The sequence below is a fragment of the Anas platyrhynchos genome, chromosome 12 (assembly GCF_047663525.1).
Source record: "Anas platyrhynchos isolate ZD024472 breed Pekin duck chromosome 12, IASCAAS_PekinDuck_T2T, whole genome shotgun sequence".
In the NCBI taxonomy this organism is placed as follows: Eukaryota; Metazoa; Chordata; class Aves; order Anseriformes; family Anatidae; genus Anas; species Anas platyrhynchos.
Genome location: NC_092598.1, coordinates 13,690,630 through 13,707,052, shown reverse-complemented (window position 1 = coordinate 13,707,052; position 16,423 = coordinate 13,690,630). Strand labels below are relative to the sequence as shown.

At 48.0% G+C, this 16,423-nt stretch overlaps 1 protein-coding gene across 5 annotated transcripts in view; it reads left to right on the top strand.

The window, feature by feature from the left end:
* NECAB2 (N-terminal EF-hand calcium binding protein 2) overlaps nucleotides 1-16,423 on the top strand; it is a 70,246-nt gene that overhangs the window by 5,581 nt on the left and 48,242 nt on the right. For 2 of the 5 annotated variants that reach the window (XM_072043820.1, XM_072043819.1), the window contains one exon: nucleotides 14,329-14,353. In XM_072043820.1, coding sequence (XP_071899921.1) covers nucleotides 14,351-14,353 — 3 coding nt within the window. In that variant the 5' untranslated portion in view covers nucleotides 14,329-14,350. Of the gene's footprint in view, nucleotides 1-6,659; nucleotides 6,916-14,328; nucleotides 14,354-16,423 lie in introns of those variants that run through there. The other 3 variants (XM_072043817.1, XM_038185593.2, XM_072043818.1) reach the window with 3 other exon arrangements.

Here is a 16,423-nt window from a genome sequence, read left to right as displayed (position 1 = left end):
AATACAATGCAAAAGGCTCAAGGGTTGAGATGAGGATGGGGAGATAGCTCAACAATTATTGTGACAGGCAAAACAGACTTGGAGTAGGGAGATAGAAAGATTTATTGCCTATTACTAACAAGCTAGAGAAGTGAGAAACAAAGGAAAGAAACTCAAAACGCCTTCCTCTCCTTCCCCTCATCCACCCTTTTCCACCTCTTCCCCCTGAGCGGTGCAGGGAAATGGGGGAATGGGGGTTATGGTCAGTCTATAGCGCTTCATCTTCACTGTTCCTTCTCGGTCACTCTCATCCCCTGTGCCATGGGGTCCCTCCCACAGGATGCCGTCCTTGCTGAACTGATCTGTGTGGGCTGCCCACAGGCAGCAGCTCTTCAAGAACTGCTCCCACACGGCTCCGTACCACAGGGTCCATCCCCCAGGAGCAAACTGCTCCAACCTGCGTCCTCCTCAGGCAGCAGCTCCCCCTAAAACCCCCTGCTCCTGCATGGGCTCCTCATGGGCTGCAGCTACGGTCCGGGGCCTGCTCCAGCAGGGGTCCTCCACAGGCGGCAGCCTCCGTTGGTGCAGGGCCACCTGCTCCACCGTGGTCTCCTCCACGGGCTGCAGTGTGAAACCCTGCTCCACCGTGGTACTCCATGGGCTGCAGGGGGACATCCTGCTTCACCATGGGCCTCACCGCAGGCCGCAGAGGACTTCTGCTCTGAGGTCTGGAGCACCTCTCCCCCTCCTTCTGCACTGACCTTGGTACCTGCAGAGCTGTTTCTCACTCCTCTCACTCTCCCAGCTGCTGTGTAGCAGCGTTTCTTTTCTTTTTTTCCCTTTCTTAACTCTGTTCTCACAGAGGCGCAAACAACATCACTTATTGGCTCGGCTCTGGTCCTTACCTAACACGGGGCAGCTTCTGGATTCTTCTCACAGAAGCCACCCGTATAGCCCCCTGCTACCAAAACCTTGCCATGTAAACCCACTACAACTTCCATAATGGCTATTCAGCACAGGGCATAGGTGAAAAGCCTTGAGCTAATTCAGGCTGGGAGTTTATTGATCCCCTGCCCAGGGCAGTGGAGGAGTCCCCATCCCTGGACGTATTTAAGAGGCGTGTGGATGTGGCAGTGAGGGATGTGGTTTAGTGCTGGGTCTCGGTAGGCCAGGTTGGCCCTGTGATCTAGAAGGTCTTTTGCAACCTCTCTGATGCTGTAATTCTGTGTTTCTATTGCTGCCTATTTACACAGGCTGGGACCGTGCACCCCAGGCCTGCCAGCTTACCTCAGTGGCACAGCTGGAAACTGAAAAACTTCCTGAAGTGAGCTCATACTTTTATTTCAGCAAAGATTTAAAGAAAACTTTGTTTATTTATTGAAGGAACAGACCCAATCACAGCCTCCTGGCCACTGTATCTAATCTGCCTGTCAGTGGTGGAGGGCACTGCCCATGCTTCTAGAAAGGTTGCTGCTGGTCCTGGGCCAGACTCTGACTGAAACGTGTTGTATGGGGAGCTGGGTTCAGGACATTGCCGTGTGAGCCTCCACGACAGACTGAGCACACGTAGCCATTCTTTCAGAAGGAGGGTGGACATATGATGACTTTATGCTGTCATAACCCCAGAAGTCATCCAGAGGACTTCTTCTTGGCAGGTGGACCTAGAAAAGCACCACACTATTCTGTCAGCTAAGGTTTTTGTATTTTGTTTTAAAAATGGACGATTCAGTACTTTTTGCAGCCTGCTAGAGCACTGGAGTCTCCAGCAGGGGTTGTAGGAGGCAGTTTTGCTATCAGAGTTGTTGTGATTGCCAGCCTGGAGGTTGCCAGCACCAAAGAACATGAATAAGAGCCATAAACAAGGGCTGGAAAAGGGAATAAGGGAATGGTTTAGTAGGACAGCACTACCCCTATGGCTATCCCCCCCCCAAAAAAAAAGAAAAAAAAAAGGCTCAAAAGAAATGACCAACTTGCCAGTACAAAAGGCATCAAGTTTGAAAGCATCAAGTCTTGAAAGCATCAAGTCTGTCCCATTTTGTTTTTACAAGTTTGAGACAAATAGCTAGAAATGCTTCATAGGCATGAAGGACACACGGTGAGATGGGGAGTGTTGCACTGAGAATCTGTGTGCTGCAGGTCAAATGGGTTTTAAGGTTATGATGAGCTTCTGGAGTCGCTTGCTATAAACCTAGAGACAAAGGTGAAATATTACATCTTCTGTGCATTAGGGAATTCCCTCTGAAATTCCCCAGAGATGAAGGGAATCCCTTTATCCCTTTGGAGTTATAAAAATATTTATTTATTTTTATGGTTTGTTTTGTTTTTCCATGATCTTCCAGAAGATTTGCAGAGCTGATGGCTGCACACAGTGACCCTGCAGCAGGAACAGCCAGCGGGGCTTTGCCAAGATGCACTCAGTGTTTGCAGTGAGGTGATGTGGAGATGTTCACTGCCAGGTTTTTTGGGCATCACATTATGTAATTACCTGGGCATGGGCTGTGCAGACACGTCTTCAAGGAGATTACCAGATGTCTTGCAAAAACCAAAGCACCAATCTAGACTTGCACGGGGTGGGAACGCTGTCAGGGCAGGTTTTTGCCAGGAAATAGTTTGGGGCTTCTGAAGGTGTGACTCAAACCCTAATTAAAAGCATAAAAACCTGTGTGCATGATATGGGGTGGATCTGGCAGTGAGGTTAGAGTTGGGATCCTGCGTTTTGGCCAACAGAGGGGGACAGCAGTGGGATGGGAGCAGGGGCAGGTAACAGCATATAATTTTCCTGGAGTTATTTAGAAACTTGTAACAATTTTGTCAATACCTATGCTTTTAATAAGTTTCCAAAAAGAGAAGGAAAGACAACTTTAAAAATACTGTTTTATTTAATTAAAAACTCCTTAAATCAACGTTTGTTTTTTGAAACATAAATGTACTTTTCCTTGGTTTTTTTCTTTTCTTTTTTTTTTAAGTATTTTGACTTTTCCTTTTGACAAGTCGGACCTGCCCTCAAACAGAAGCAAAAGGAGCACTAGAAGCATAAGCAGTCTGCAAAGAGAAGTGAAGCGTTTGGCTGTGGGTTGCACAAAGTGCCTGTGGCCAGCCCAGAAGCACTGGATGGACTGGGTCACCCCAACCCGCACCTATACACGTTTTTATCTTGGTTTTAAGCCCGGCCATATTTTGTTGCTGTTGTTGCTGATTCCTGCCCTCCTCGCCCCCCTCAAACCAAAAAGTGGGCTCTTTGCCCAAATCCCACGCAGCCCAAGCGGGCTCCTGAAGCACCGAGAGCTGCAGAGCAGTTTCACTGCTGCCCAGCTTGGTGGGTTCCCGTCCATGTGTCCGTCCTGAGCAGCCCAGCACTGCAGGGATGGACACACAGCCTCTGCAGGAGCACAGCTCCCTCTCATGACTGCAGAGCACACCAGCACTGCAATGAATATTATACTAAATCTTCTGAGTGGGGTTGGCTGATACACCTGTGTGTCAGCCAGCAAGCCTCTGACTTTATATCGCTGCAAGATGGTTTTGAAATCTTCATTGTCCACCTGCCCCATCTGCGGGTGTCTCAGATTAACCTCAGAAATACCTTATTTCTCAGGAATAGCCCCACTTGCATTGCCCAAGCAGCTTTAATATGTGAGTTTGGGTACAGACAGATTGTATGGAAGCACAATCAGATGAGTTTATTCTGCTCTGCGGCCACCTCCAACCTCAGAAGTCACTTTCAGCTGCTGCTGGATTTGTGCTGGGCTTTGGGATGATCCCAAAACACCTCCAGAAAGAGGAAGGTGGGCACTGCAAGCAGGTGAGGACACAGATCTCCCATTGCCATCAGCCCCACTGCATTGCCCCATGTGCGATTTAGGCTGGGGAAAGATCCTAAAACTTCCCCCATGGAGACTTTGTGTTGCTGCATGGACATAAAAATCCAAGAAAAGGTTCCTCACCCCAACCCAGTGTGTCTGTGCAGCATCAGCGCTCAGCACTAGATGTCCTTGTGGTGCCGTGCAAGGATGTGACAGAGGGGATCCTTATCGACGGATTGAGGGTCACTTAGTGGGGATGCTGCTAAAAATATCCAGAGCTGCCCTTTGGGGTGGGTAAGCCATAGCTGCCACACAGGCCTGTTGATGTCTTGTGGTGAAACACATTAAATTACAGGGATTATATTAAAATGGTGTAAATTAATAGGTTTATGTTGCACTAAGGACAGGCTAGAAAACAGATGAGGTCAGTTATAAAAAGGTAGTAATTTATTTGGATGTAATAACTCCAACGGGTTGTTTAATTGGTGTTCGTGACCACACACAGGCTTATGTAAAGCTGTCAATTTTAAAGTCCACCATCCTTCTTTCTTTGCTTTTTCTACTGTTATATATGATCCCATATCAGGTGTAACAGGCATGAGAAGCAGGGGGTAACTGAAAGATCATCAAGAATGGATTCATTTTTTCCAAGGGTTTTTGATAGTTCTGGCATAAATTACATGTTGATGGGAAAATATTTTGCTCTGCTTTATGTGAATGTTATCGTAAGTAATAAACTTGCAGGAATAATGCTGAAATATTTATTGCCTACAACGAAACAATTACAAGCTCTAGCAAGTCAGTAGCCTTCAACTTTAAGCAAGGGCAATTAGTTTTGCTGTTAAATGCTAATTTTCTCAATTACCAGAGTAACAAAGCTGTGTAATGCTCCCTTAATACTCAAAGCAGTGTGGAAAAAAAAAGACTAATTTATTTCACAGCCCCCAGTAGAAGAATTTTCCCTACTGCTCAGCTGCAGGCTTTTTGCCTTCCTGCTAGAAATCCTCTTTGTTTGCCTCCATCCCTTCACCTTGAAATAACAAAACAAAATAAAACAAAAAAGCAACTTATTTTGAAATATAATGTACAAATATATTTGAAATTTAAATGAATTTTTACTTTTTTTTTTTTTTTTTTTCTTATGATGGTAATTATTTGTACTGCTCTGGAGAAACACCCCAGAGCTCTGAGGGAGTCCGGGATATGAGAAGTAGGATCTCCTGGTGCTGCAGGAATTTTGTTCAGCCATGAGGTTAGTCCAGCTAATCTATGTATTTTATATAATTTAAGAAGCTTCAGAGAGGTCTGTGGGTTGCCTTTAGGAATAACACCAGCACAACCTGAGTTCCTGCACTGTGTTTGGGCTCCACCTGCAGCAACCTGGTGCCTTGGGTGGGCTGAGCAAATTCTAAAAAAAAAAACTTCTTTGGAGTTATCCCACCTCTTGGGATAAATCCAGCTGCTTCCCATCTCGGCTGCTGCACTGGTCCTGTTGCAGGAGGTGATATCTGAGTGAGAGCAGTGCTTTGGAAGAGTTTATTGGGTTGTTTGGTTTCTTTGGTCATGAGCATAACCGTGTCGTAAATGTTGACCTTTCCATTGCACTGTAGTCTTATCGATGCTCTGCACTCACCATAAATCAGTTTAGGGGCTAAAGGAGCACCCCGGGCTCCAGCTTCGTGCCTGGACCTTTGCAGGGTGGGCAGTGCTGCTCTGCTGAGCTCCCCCCAAGCAGCAGGGTCACTCCTTCCCCCTCCCTCCATTGAGCAGCCAGATCAAGCCCACTCCAGCAGTCATTAGGACATTTTGCATCAAGCGAGGTCGTGGGACCTGCCTGCTGGAAGGTTTTAATTAACTAAAACTCCCAGTGGTGCAGAGAGGGGCAGGGGGAAAGGCAAAATCCAAAGCGGGGATGAAAGCTGCCCGCGCACAGGGGTCTGGCACAGCCTCTGCTCTGCCTTGGACCTTCTTTTAGAGGAGTCCCTGCATGTGCCAGGTGGCCTCTAGTCTGGAGCTTTGCCAGCACCCTCTGCCAGGATTTATTGGTGCTTTCTGCCCTCGCTTCTCTCCACCTGTTCCTCTGCCCCCTGCCAGCTCCTCCAGCCCTTGAGTGCCCGGGCTTGGGGCTGACTTCCCCCTGCTCTGAGTGTCTGAGAAGTCTCCTGTCTAGATCCACTTAAGAAGAAAAATGAGAATTTAAATGAGGTAGAGCTGGGTTTGACATTAATGAGAAATGATTTGGGTGAAAGGAGAGAAACAGCCCCGGACTTCCAAGCCAAGTTATGAATCTTCATGGCAAGGAGCAGTCTGCAGCCGGGTCCCAGCTCAAACTGGGGGGAACCTGGGCATGGAGGGGGAGATGAAGTGATCGAGTGGCATTTGGGCAAGGTGGTTTCTTGGCTGAAAGAAGGGATCTTGACCTGTGCAGGTTAACACACGTGTATCACTATCACAGTGAATATCCTCCTAGCATGGAGTTGTGGGGTTACCATCTTTGTCCAGCTGAGTGCCGTGGGTAGCTCTGTAGCCATAAATGCTGCAGTAGCCAAGCTGATTCATCCTATAGGGGCTTTTGGGGGTATGGGGTCAGGGCCACATTTTATTTACCAGCAAGACTTCATCGGTCTGCTGTCCTTACAAAGAGCTGCTAAAATTTAGGCGGGCTACAGCCATGCTGTGAGAACACTCCTTTTAGCCTAATAATATTATTAATAATAATAATAAAAACTGAAAGGATGCTTTGCGTTGGGGAAGGGGTGAGGGCTGTAGGGGGATGGGGTGACCTCCCCCACCCCCAAATTCCCCCCCTCTTCGGGCAGGGCAGGGAAAGGAGCGGGGAGCCCGCCCCCGCCCGCGGTGCGGAGGAGGAGGAAGAGGAGGAGGAGGAGGAGGAGGAGGAGGAGGGAGTCCCAGCTCCGGCATGAGGCCGGGCTGAGCGATGTGCGAGCAGGCAGCGCGGTCGTGCCGGGCCGGCGTGCACAGGCTGCTGCGCAAACCTCCGCCGGCGCTGCGCGGGCTGGACGGGCTCCTGCGCTGGGTGGTGGCCAGGATGAGCGACAAGGGCGTCGCCGACAGGGAGCTGCTCACCCCCGGAGCCTCTTCGCAGAGGAAGGGCACCTCCGTCATCCTCGATGTGAGTGCTCCTGCAGCCCCTCGGCTCGGGGGAGGGGGTATTTGCCCAGCCACCCGCATCCCACATCGCCGCCGCTGTCCCTTACCCCAAGTCCCGCTGCATCCCTCCCCGGCTCCGGAGTCCCCTTTGCGTGGGTCCTGCAACCCCAAGCTCGGTTTGGGCATGGGAGTGCACATCCCCCTGCATCCCCCCACATCCTCCCCGACCGGATCCTGCACCCCAAAGACCGGTTTGGCATCAGGGTTTATCCCCGGGTCCCACATCCCCGGTTGGTTGGAGATTTGGGCTGCATCCCGCACCCCCTTGCCCTGTACACCTCGGGATGATTAGGGGTAGGGAGAGCCTCGGTCCTGCATTTCCTGGACCAGCTGGGCAAGGGGTCCTGCACCCCACCTCCCGGGCCCTGCATCTCATTACCTGGGTCCTGCATCCACGATCTGGCTGGGCTTGGGGTCCTGCATCCATTTCCTTGGATCCTGCACTCCGTGAACAGTTTGGGATTGGGGATCAGGATTATTCCCCGGGTCCTGCACCCCGTGGGCTGGTTGAAGATGGGGGTGAAGCTCGAATCCTGTAACCCCTTGCTGTGCATCCCTCACATTAACGGGGTCTGGGAGTGCATGCTGGGTCCTGCACCCTCGCTTTTCTCTGAGCGTGGGGGTGCACCCCAGGTCTTGCATCCTCTTTCACCAGTCCTACAGCCCCTGGGCCACCTGGGGATGCACCTTGGGTCCTTAATCCTGGTGTCAGCTCAACGTGATGGGGATGCAGGACTCAGATCCTACAAATGCCCCTAGTCTTGCAGCAGGGATCCCCCAGGCTCCCTGGGCATGGGGTGCACCTCAGATCCTGCACCCTAATGCCCAGTGGGGCTGCAGCATGGTCCCGGCTGCCTGCAAGGGACTCGGACCCAGGGCTCCCCTTCCCAGGTCTGGGGGGTACACAGGGGGGTGCCTGATGCCTCTGCTGTGATATTTATGGACTTTCTGATTTGGGGGCTAATGAGGTTATTTGCACACAAATGAATTAGGAGACTGGGGGGGAATCACCCGGAGCGCAATGGAATAATTACACAGCCTTTCCGAATGCAGCATCTAGTAATTAAACACAGGCACCCTCGGCTTTGCTGTCCCCTAGCTTTAACAATAAAATGTAGTAAATGCAAAAATAAGCCACCGAGGCATGGGCTGTAGTAAAGGACAGCTCGTGCTCTCCCCCAGCCCCTCTTAGGCAGGTGTAGCTCTGCCAGGTGAGCCCTTGGTGCTTTCTCAGCAATTCACTGAGTCCTTTTCTGCATCCCCAGCATGGGCTAGCGAGACTGAACCTTGTTACACATGTGACAGGTGTTTCGGTTCCCTGAATGAACCAATTTGAGTGTTTCTTTAGCTGCCAAAAGCAGCTCGGAGAGCAGAGCCTGATGGATGGCTGTGCTGGTGAAGTGGGGCTGGGTGACTGCAGGGAAATGCTGCTGCAAGGAGAAGCTGAAAGAAGATATGTAACTAATATCCTTGGGTCTTCTATGGAAGCTTTTTTCCCCTCCTGTCCTGAGATTGCTGAAATCTTACACCACTCTGGGCTTCAGAGCATGAATGCAATGGGGAAGCAACGTTAGCTTTACACCTAGAGACTCCCAAGTTAGAACTGTATTTCCAGCAAAATGGTACTTTAGCTGTTCAACTTTACTTTCTTTAAATAGATATTTTTGTTTGTTTGTTTGTTTGTTTTGCTTGCTTTACACTTTGAGGTTTGAGCTGGGAAAATGAGCCATAAACTCTCAGGATGGTTTAACCATTGGCAATACTAGTTCAATAAGCTCCTGAGCCTTTTTCGTGTTCACAGCAGGACTCAGAGCCCCTTTACACCTGCTGAAAGTAGAAATGGCTGCTGGGAATGTTAGGTTTGAGGTTTCTTTCTTTTTCCTTCTCCTCCCTTAGATCCCGTTTCTCCCTTTTCTTCTGTTACAATAGAAACTGCAATTTAAGCAGCGGCTTTATTGTAACAGGCTCCTCAAACACACCGTGAGAGCCTGCTTTAATACATAGAGTGAACAACCTGGGGAATGTGCATTTAGGTTAATTTTCACACATTAGCAGGAAAGTAACAAAGATCATGCTCGAACCATCAGGGATGAGAGCAGATTTTTCCAATTAACCCATTCCTGCTCCTGTGCTATGTGGATGTGCTCAGGAGGCAGCAAGTCCCAGCTCTAGGGCTGTGCCACTCCTCGAGGGCTGGAGTAAAGACCTGGGAGATTTTATGGTTTAATCAGTATCCACATCAGCTGAGGGTGCTCTGCAGGTGGTTCATCAGGGCTGGGGAAGATGGATTAAGCTTGGTTTTGGTTACAAAGTGGGTAAGATAGATCTGATTCTAGTGGTACCTTTGTCACTTCTTCCTCATCTGTTCCAGCTTTCTTTTGACTCCAGCAACCCCAAAGAATTTGTTCTGATTCCTCTGGACCATGGGGGAGACTGATGCTCAGTAGAAGTTGCCTTCTCCCTTTGCACCAAAGAAACAGAACTGGGATGCTGTGGGGTGAAAGCAAGGGCTGAGGAAGAAGGAGATAGAAGAAGAGGGTCTGATGTCTTCTGCCACCAGCTTGGAACGTGAATCCTAGCTTAGGGCTACTTCAGCATTTTTCTTTTGCTTGTGTCCTTTCAGGTGAATGTTTAAAAAAAAAAATAAAAAAAGTTTAATAGTTCAGCTCGAAGTCATAGATTTCCAAGTGCAAAAATAGATAAAACTGCAGACTAACAAAAGCCTAGTAACAAACTAATGGAGAAGATAATTTAAGTCCTCAGCACTTCCTAAAGCAGGCAGCAAGTAAAACCAGGAGTGGCAGATGCTCTTCAAGGGTGGTGGTGGATAAAGCTGAGGTTGTGTTTAGTGGGGAGCTCATATAGTGTCCCTGGGTCCGTCCCCATCCCAATCTCACCCACGGGTGATTGTCCCTGGGTGTTTGCATCCCACATCGGGATCACACGTGGCTGCCCCATCCACAAGAACCAAATGTTCTGGATTTGCAGCGTGCAGTTTGCTGTGGGTTACTGGGGTCTGTCCCCAGCTTCTGAGACAAGACCACAGTGATGCTGTGGTCTGCACCAGCTTTCTGGGCTGCTTGAAGACGTTCTCCATGGGCTCGGAGCTTCTGTCCTGCTTCACGAGGACAAAACCCCTTTTGAGAGGAAGCTGACATTGCCACGGTGCTACTCGTGCCACCATAACCACGCATGGGTTTTTCTAGTCCAGAACAAATCCGCAAATATCCTAAGACTGATAAAATGGAAAACATGGGTTGGAGGTTGGAAAAACCTATATCAGATCTTATTTGTTGTGTGTGAATAAGTATACATCTACATGCAATATAGAGCTGAGGTTTTCGGCTCCCAAGTCGTGGGAAACGTCTAGACAGGTATTGCTCTGTCTGGAAGTACTTCGGTTCTTATTTACAGACTGCTCTTACTCATCTCTTCCTGCCTTTCCAGTGGAAACCAGCACTGGTAACAGCGTGACCCACAGCGGGTGTCAGGGCTGGGCAGCATCACTGAGCTGCCCCTTCTGATTTCTGCTGGAAAGAGCTTGTGTCCCCCCTTGGCTTCGCCAGCAGTGACTGAATGTCTTGTGGCCAGCACTTTTAGGTTTTAATTTAAAAGCCCCTGAGGAAAGCAATGCCATTGCTTTCAGGTCAGGTGAAGCTATTTCTTGGAGAGGTTCACTGAGAACTAATTCTGACCCTCATCTGTCCCCTTCTTTCTCCAGCAAGGTCATAAAGACTGCTTCAAACCCAGCTCTCCTCTTCTGCCCTCACTTACGTAGCCAGAGCTGATTTACACTTTGGCCCCATTCAAGGTGTTTGGATAGTACATACCAAGATAATACATACCAGGCTTGTGCCAGGTGTGTGTTTCCAGATGTAGACCCACAAACTGGCATCGTTTTCCAACTGTTTTGTCAATGGTGACATTTCTAGTGCAGCCCTAGTGCAGAAGTAGCATCCAGTGCTGGGTATCTGATAACATCAGCTGCAGCTCCTGCCCCTCTCTTGTAACCTTGATTTATGAAGCTAGGTGGTAAATGCAAAGGAGGAGGTAAGAGGAAGAAGTGAAAATGGTGTTAGCTGCTCTTCTTGTGGATGTAAAAAAGCCTGTGAGCAACACAGAGGCTGTTGGAGAGGAATTTCCTTCCATGAGGATGTAAAACCTTGCCTCAGCTCTGAATGAGGAGTCAAGACCTGTAGGGAAGGGAACAGAAAGGAAGAACAGGGGTGTGGGAGCATGGTGAAAAAATTAATCAGGCTTTTACATCTCTCTGGGTGTCTGGATGCTCTCTCATCCGTAGGCTTACCTCTCCAAGGAGGCTTGGATCCTGTTTGTGCTCGATTCTGCACTGAGATTATCAGGGAAAACAGAATTCTAGCTCAGCTGCACTCTTTATTTTAAATCAACAGCATATTAACCTGCTGAAGGAATAATAAACTCTACAAACCCTGTAATAATTCCTGGGCTTGTTAGGGGAGTGCCTGTGTGTGAATTTAATAAAATTGCCAAGAAAACCTCCCTCAAGTAGCCTCCAGTGTAGCTTTTTCTAATCCAAGAGCTCAGAGAAGGCAGAGCTGAATGTTTAAATTTGAAACCATCAATTTTACTTCAAGTTTATTATTACCACCAGCAGCTTGAATTGCTTACTTCTGCCAGATATCTGCAGTAGCCAGTTGAGAGCACAGCAGAAATAAAGACAGCCATAGGAACTCCTGAAAGATGCTGCTGCCTCAAAATCTTGTAGGGTTTTTATCCATCTAAACAGCTCGGAAATGGACCAAGCATGCTGCAGACAGAGCTCTGCGTGCACTGCAGGAGTAAATCCTGTAACATGGGTTAATCTGGCCCATGTTAGGGGGATTCCTCACCATGCAATGTAGCTTGTGCTACAGAAACCTTGTTTAATAGATCTAAAGTACGGCTGATGGGGAGATGCCTGGTGTAGTAGATTTGGGACTGGATCATTTCTTGTTGACCACCTGCAAGCAGTGCGTTACCCCGGCGATGGGAGAACTGGGGGCGATGGAGCAGAAAGAGCATCCCAGGCCAGGCTTGGTGATGTTGCTGCTCCTCCACTGACTCTGAGCAACTTCATTGCTGGGCAAAAAAAAGCACCAATGGGGTCACTGGGTGCTGCTGCTTGCTTTAGTTTTGCCCTTTAGTGTAAATCTGGCATCTTCACAGAAGCAGCATTTTTGGCAGCACCAGCAAGCTATCACAGAGCGTGTTATATCTTTATCAGCCTCCCGATGCTCATTCATACCTTGATGCTGCCTGCCTGTGTTGACAGATGGCTTTGTCTTAAATTGCTTTCTCTCCTCGTGTCCTATTTTAATTTTTGTGCGTGTAAAATTTTCGTAGTCCAATTAAGCTGGAAGAATAAATCTTGTTCATTAACAGTAAAAGCTGAACAGTTTGGTCCTGTAGATAAAGCTTGGTAGCTGATGTGGTCTTCCCTTAACAGGTTTGCCCATGAAATCTTGGTGCTTTTGCCTTAGATGTAGTTTAGCACATCAACTTACAGCCAGGCTGCTTGCCTATTAGTAGACAACGTTATATATATATATATTTTTCCCCCTCTTTCTCCAAGAGTTCACTGCGAGGTTGGTGGCTCCACAGGACACAGCACCATGGGTTGAGCTGTTCTCCCACTTTAAGCCGTGTTTTACTTTTGTTCTTGCTTTCCTTTTCTCCCTCTGACTGTTGTGCTTAGCGGGGTGGTGATCTCCCACTGCACCTTAAAATAGACGTTGCTGCTTCTGTGTTAGAATTTATGTAATGCCTTTGTCTCCAAGCAGTGGGAGCACTAACAAAAGGATGTGGCGATGAAATAGAAAACCCTGAAATAATCAGCATCCAGAAAGCAAAGTGCCTTGTCTGGAGGTGTTCACTGGGAGTGAGGAAATGGGGTGTCCAAGCCTGGAAAAGAGGAATGTTTCACAGTCCAGGCAGGGCATAGTGCTCATGGCCGAGTGATGTGTGCCAAAACCCTGGGAATGCCTGAGGTCCTGCTTGCCCAGCCCTAAAGAAGGATTCTTTATTCTTCCATCCCATAGACAAACCATGACTGGTCTTTCTAATCTCAATGAGGCCCATAACGTGGGGACAGGTAGGATTTTCCCCCTGGACTTCTCAGAAATGGGCAGCCCAAGAGCTGTGGTGACAAGCCCTAATCCTTGTAGGGCTCTTAGGGCTCTCCTGAAGGCTGGCACCCAGCTGCTTCCACCACATGCCTCAAGCAGAGGGCATCTGCTCCTGCCCAAGTGTGCCAGAAAGTACAGCTTCGACTTTGCCCTGTCCAGCCTAGGAGTTCTGGCAAAAGAATGATTAATGTTGCTTAATTAAACCATACTCGTTTAACTAGCACATTCTGCAATTGCAATGCAATTTGTCTCTTGGGCTTCTTGTGCACAGCAGTTTCTTCTCCGGCTTTTTTTTTTTTTTTTTTTTTTTTTTTTTTTTTTTTTTTTTTTTTGAGTGATTCTATGACCCAGAAAAGAAGAGATTGCATTTTACGGCTGCCTCTGATCTGTCCTGCTGGTGCTTTTATTCCCTCTGCAGGGAATTTTCTTTGTGCAGCCAAAAATCTCTGCTCTGGCTCAAATTAATAGGGTCAGGTCTGAAGAGATGATAATAAAGTTTTTCCTTTTCTGTCCAATTTATGAGCATCTTAATTTTTCGGTAATTTACGGCCAAGCTTGCACTAGCAGCCATTTTTAGCAGCAGCCTGTAAGATCTCAGCCCTTGCACAAGGCTTTTGCTGTTAATCGTGTTGTGTCAGGGGACTCGTCCTAAGATTAGACTAGTCAGAAATGCAGCAGTTGTTTTTGCTGCCTTCTTCCCTGGCAAATTCCACTGTACTACACCTTCTTGCAGTTTTTCCTTCTGAAAAGTCTATCTCCTTCCTCTCTCTGGGCTGTTCCTCCACACAGGAGTTTTAAGCCAAAGTATAATCTCCTTCTCATGCAGGAAACTTGCTTAAAAAAAAAAAAAAATAAAAGCCAGGTAAATAATTCGAGAAGTGCCGAACTGTGACACTTGGTTTAAGTGATATTACTGATGCTAGAGAAATTGGCTGCACTGCTGGTGTCGCTGTGTGTGTGTGTGTTGGATCCATGCTTTTGGCTTTCTTCTGCACAGGGGATGGGAAATGAATGAACTGATGGAGCACCCACTGATTATTTCCAAAGCTGACCGTGCCGATACTGTCCCCAAGGTGGTGGTTGACCATTTTATGGGGCCAGGGGCTGGGTCTTGAAAGGGGTGGGCTCCACAAAGCATCTGAGATGGCTTGGGGGGGGGGCTTAACTGCAACCCCAAACCCTTCCAGCTGACCCACATAGTAAACACTCCTCTCTTTCTCTTTCAATTCTAGATTTTCAGAAGAGCTGACAAAAATGGTAAGTCTGAACGTTCATGTTTTGCTTTTTTTTTTTTTTTTTCCATTTAACTTCTGTCATTATTACTTTTTTTTTTTTTCCCCAGATGGTAACATCCAACTGTTTAAATGCCATTTGGTTTCCTGGGTCTGACACTGATGCTGTTTAAGCTTTGGAAGAGATTTTGTCATTTCTTTGGCTGAGGTATTCTTAGAGCAGACGTGATACTAGTGTGCAAGTCTGCGTGGCGATATCTGCCAAATTTGGGGCAGCTTTACAAGCCTGAAAAGAACATTTAAAAAACTAAACCACAGCTAAGTGATAAGCGAGGATCCTTCTCTTTGTAATCTTGGAGTAGCTTTGTAAAACGGGCCTAACCTGTGAATATTTGTAGTTTGGTTCCTGTTGGACTGGGCACACACATCAAGGGGCAGTATGCATTTATGTTTTTGGTTTATGCCTGTTGAAACCTGAACAACTTAGCCGAAGCCTGGTCTTGCCCTAGGGTGGGGAATAGCACAGAGGTGTCTCCATTAAATGGTTTGGGATCAAGAAAGAAGGGAGTGGGTCTGCTGTGAGATAACACAGTTACAAGAAAAACAGGCAGTGTGAACCCATTCAGCCCTGCTCCTAGCTAAATCCCGAGGGCCTGTCTCTATTCTTTCCCTTTTGCACAATGAGAAAATCAAATATACATTGAGACCGTGTGTGTTTGCAGAGGGATATGTGGGAGGCTGTGCAAGGAGCACGGAGGGGAGCAGGGTTTTTCCCCTACCAGATTTAAACAGGAGACACTCGATTTCAGAAAGAGCTGGTGAGGACTATCGCTGCCACTGGCCTGTAAGCAGTCAATGCCCCGACACCACAATAAGATCCTGAAATGTAGTACTTGACTAAGCTGAGCAATAACACAGTACAAGGAGATGCTGAGGGGGCTGACATGGGGGGAGCACCCTAAGTGATGCTTGCAGGGAAAAATGAACTCCTGCTCTTGCCACCCACGCTGCCATACTTCACGGCCTCCTGAGCACTTAACTGTTGCAGTGATTTATTACTGGAATAAAAAATAATAAAAATGTTACTCTGCTGAACACAGCTCAAAAGGATGCATCTTAACATACCGGTATTGATGCAGTTATTTCCAGTGGCTGCTTTTCAAACTCAGCCAAACGAGGCTGTGCGTTTATTTTAGACACAGTTCAATTTATAACAGCTGTGATAGGACTGGAGAACCAGAACTCAGAGTGCAATGTTTTGTCTTGGCTCTTTTACCAAGGCAAAGAAGGACGAGGTACCCGGATGCTTCTCCCTTTGTAAGGTTCGAGCAAGTGAACCACAGATAACAGGCAGGATTTCTCAGGCTGTGTGGGGAAGGCAGACAGCGAGCTGCTCAGATGCAGCCTAGTGCTTAAAAGCATTTTCTTGTCCTGCTCATCCGACCGGAGGGAGTCTGGGTTTGGGCAAAGAGGTAGAGATTAGCACCCCAGAGCTGACCCTGGGGAGTCCATCAGCTACCCTCAGCACTGAAATGCCCCTCCATGGTGACTTGCATGGGCTGCCCTGCCCAGCAGATGTACCCAATGCTGCTTTTCAGCAGGTTTTCCCCATGTAAACCCATGTGTAGAGTGAGGGAGCCTGCACACGTGGCGAGACAGCTTTGGTAATAAGCGTTTCACACAACAGGAGAAAAAAAAAAACAACTGTTAATACTTCCCTTGATTTCCAGCTTATTGCTTGCCATCTGCAACATCTGCTGCAGAAATATGGGGCACACCGTGTAGTGGAGAAGAACTTCTGGCTCAGCAGGGAGATGCAGTTTTGGGGATGCTGAGCATCCAAGCATCTGTTCACCCCAACACGGGTGCTCCCCTGGGTGCTGTTTGCCTGAGCATCAGACAGGGATGCTTGCGTGGCTCAGAAATGGAGCATTTCTTGTCTAGATCACAAAATATTACCACAAATGTGGGTCTCCAGTGATGTATCTGCCACCTGGTCACTGTTAGTGCTGTGGGTGTAATGGGGGTGGGATGATGTCCCTGCACCCAGTCGCTTTGTTGCAGCCTTCTCTCGCTGCCATTGTAAGCCTCCCTG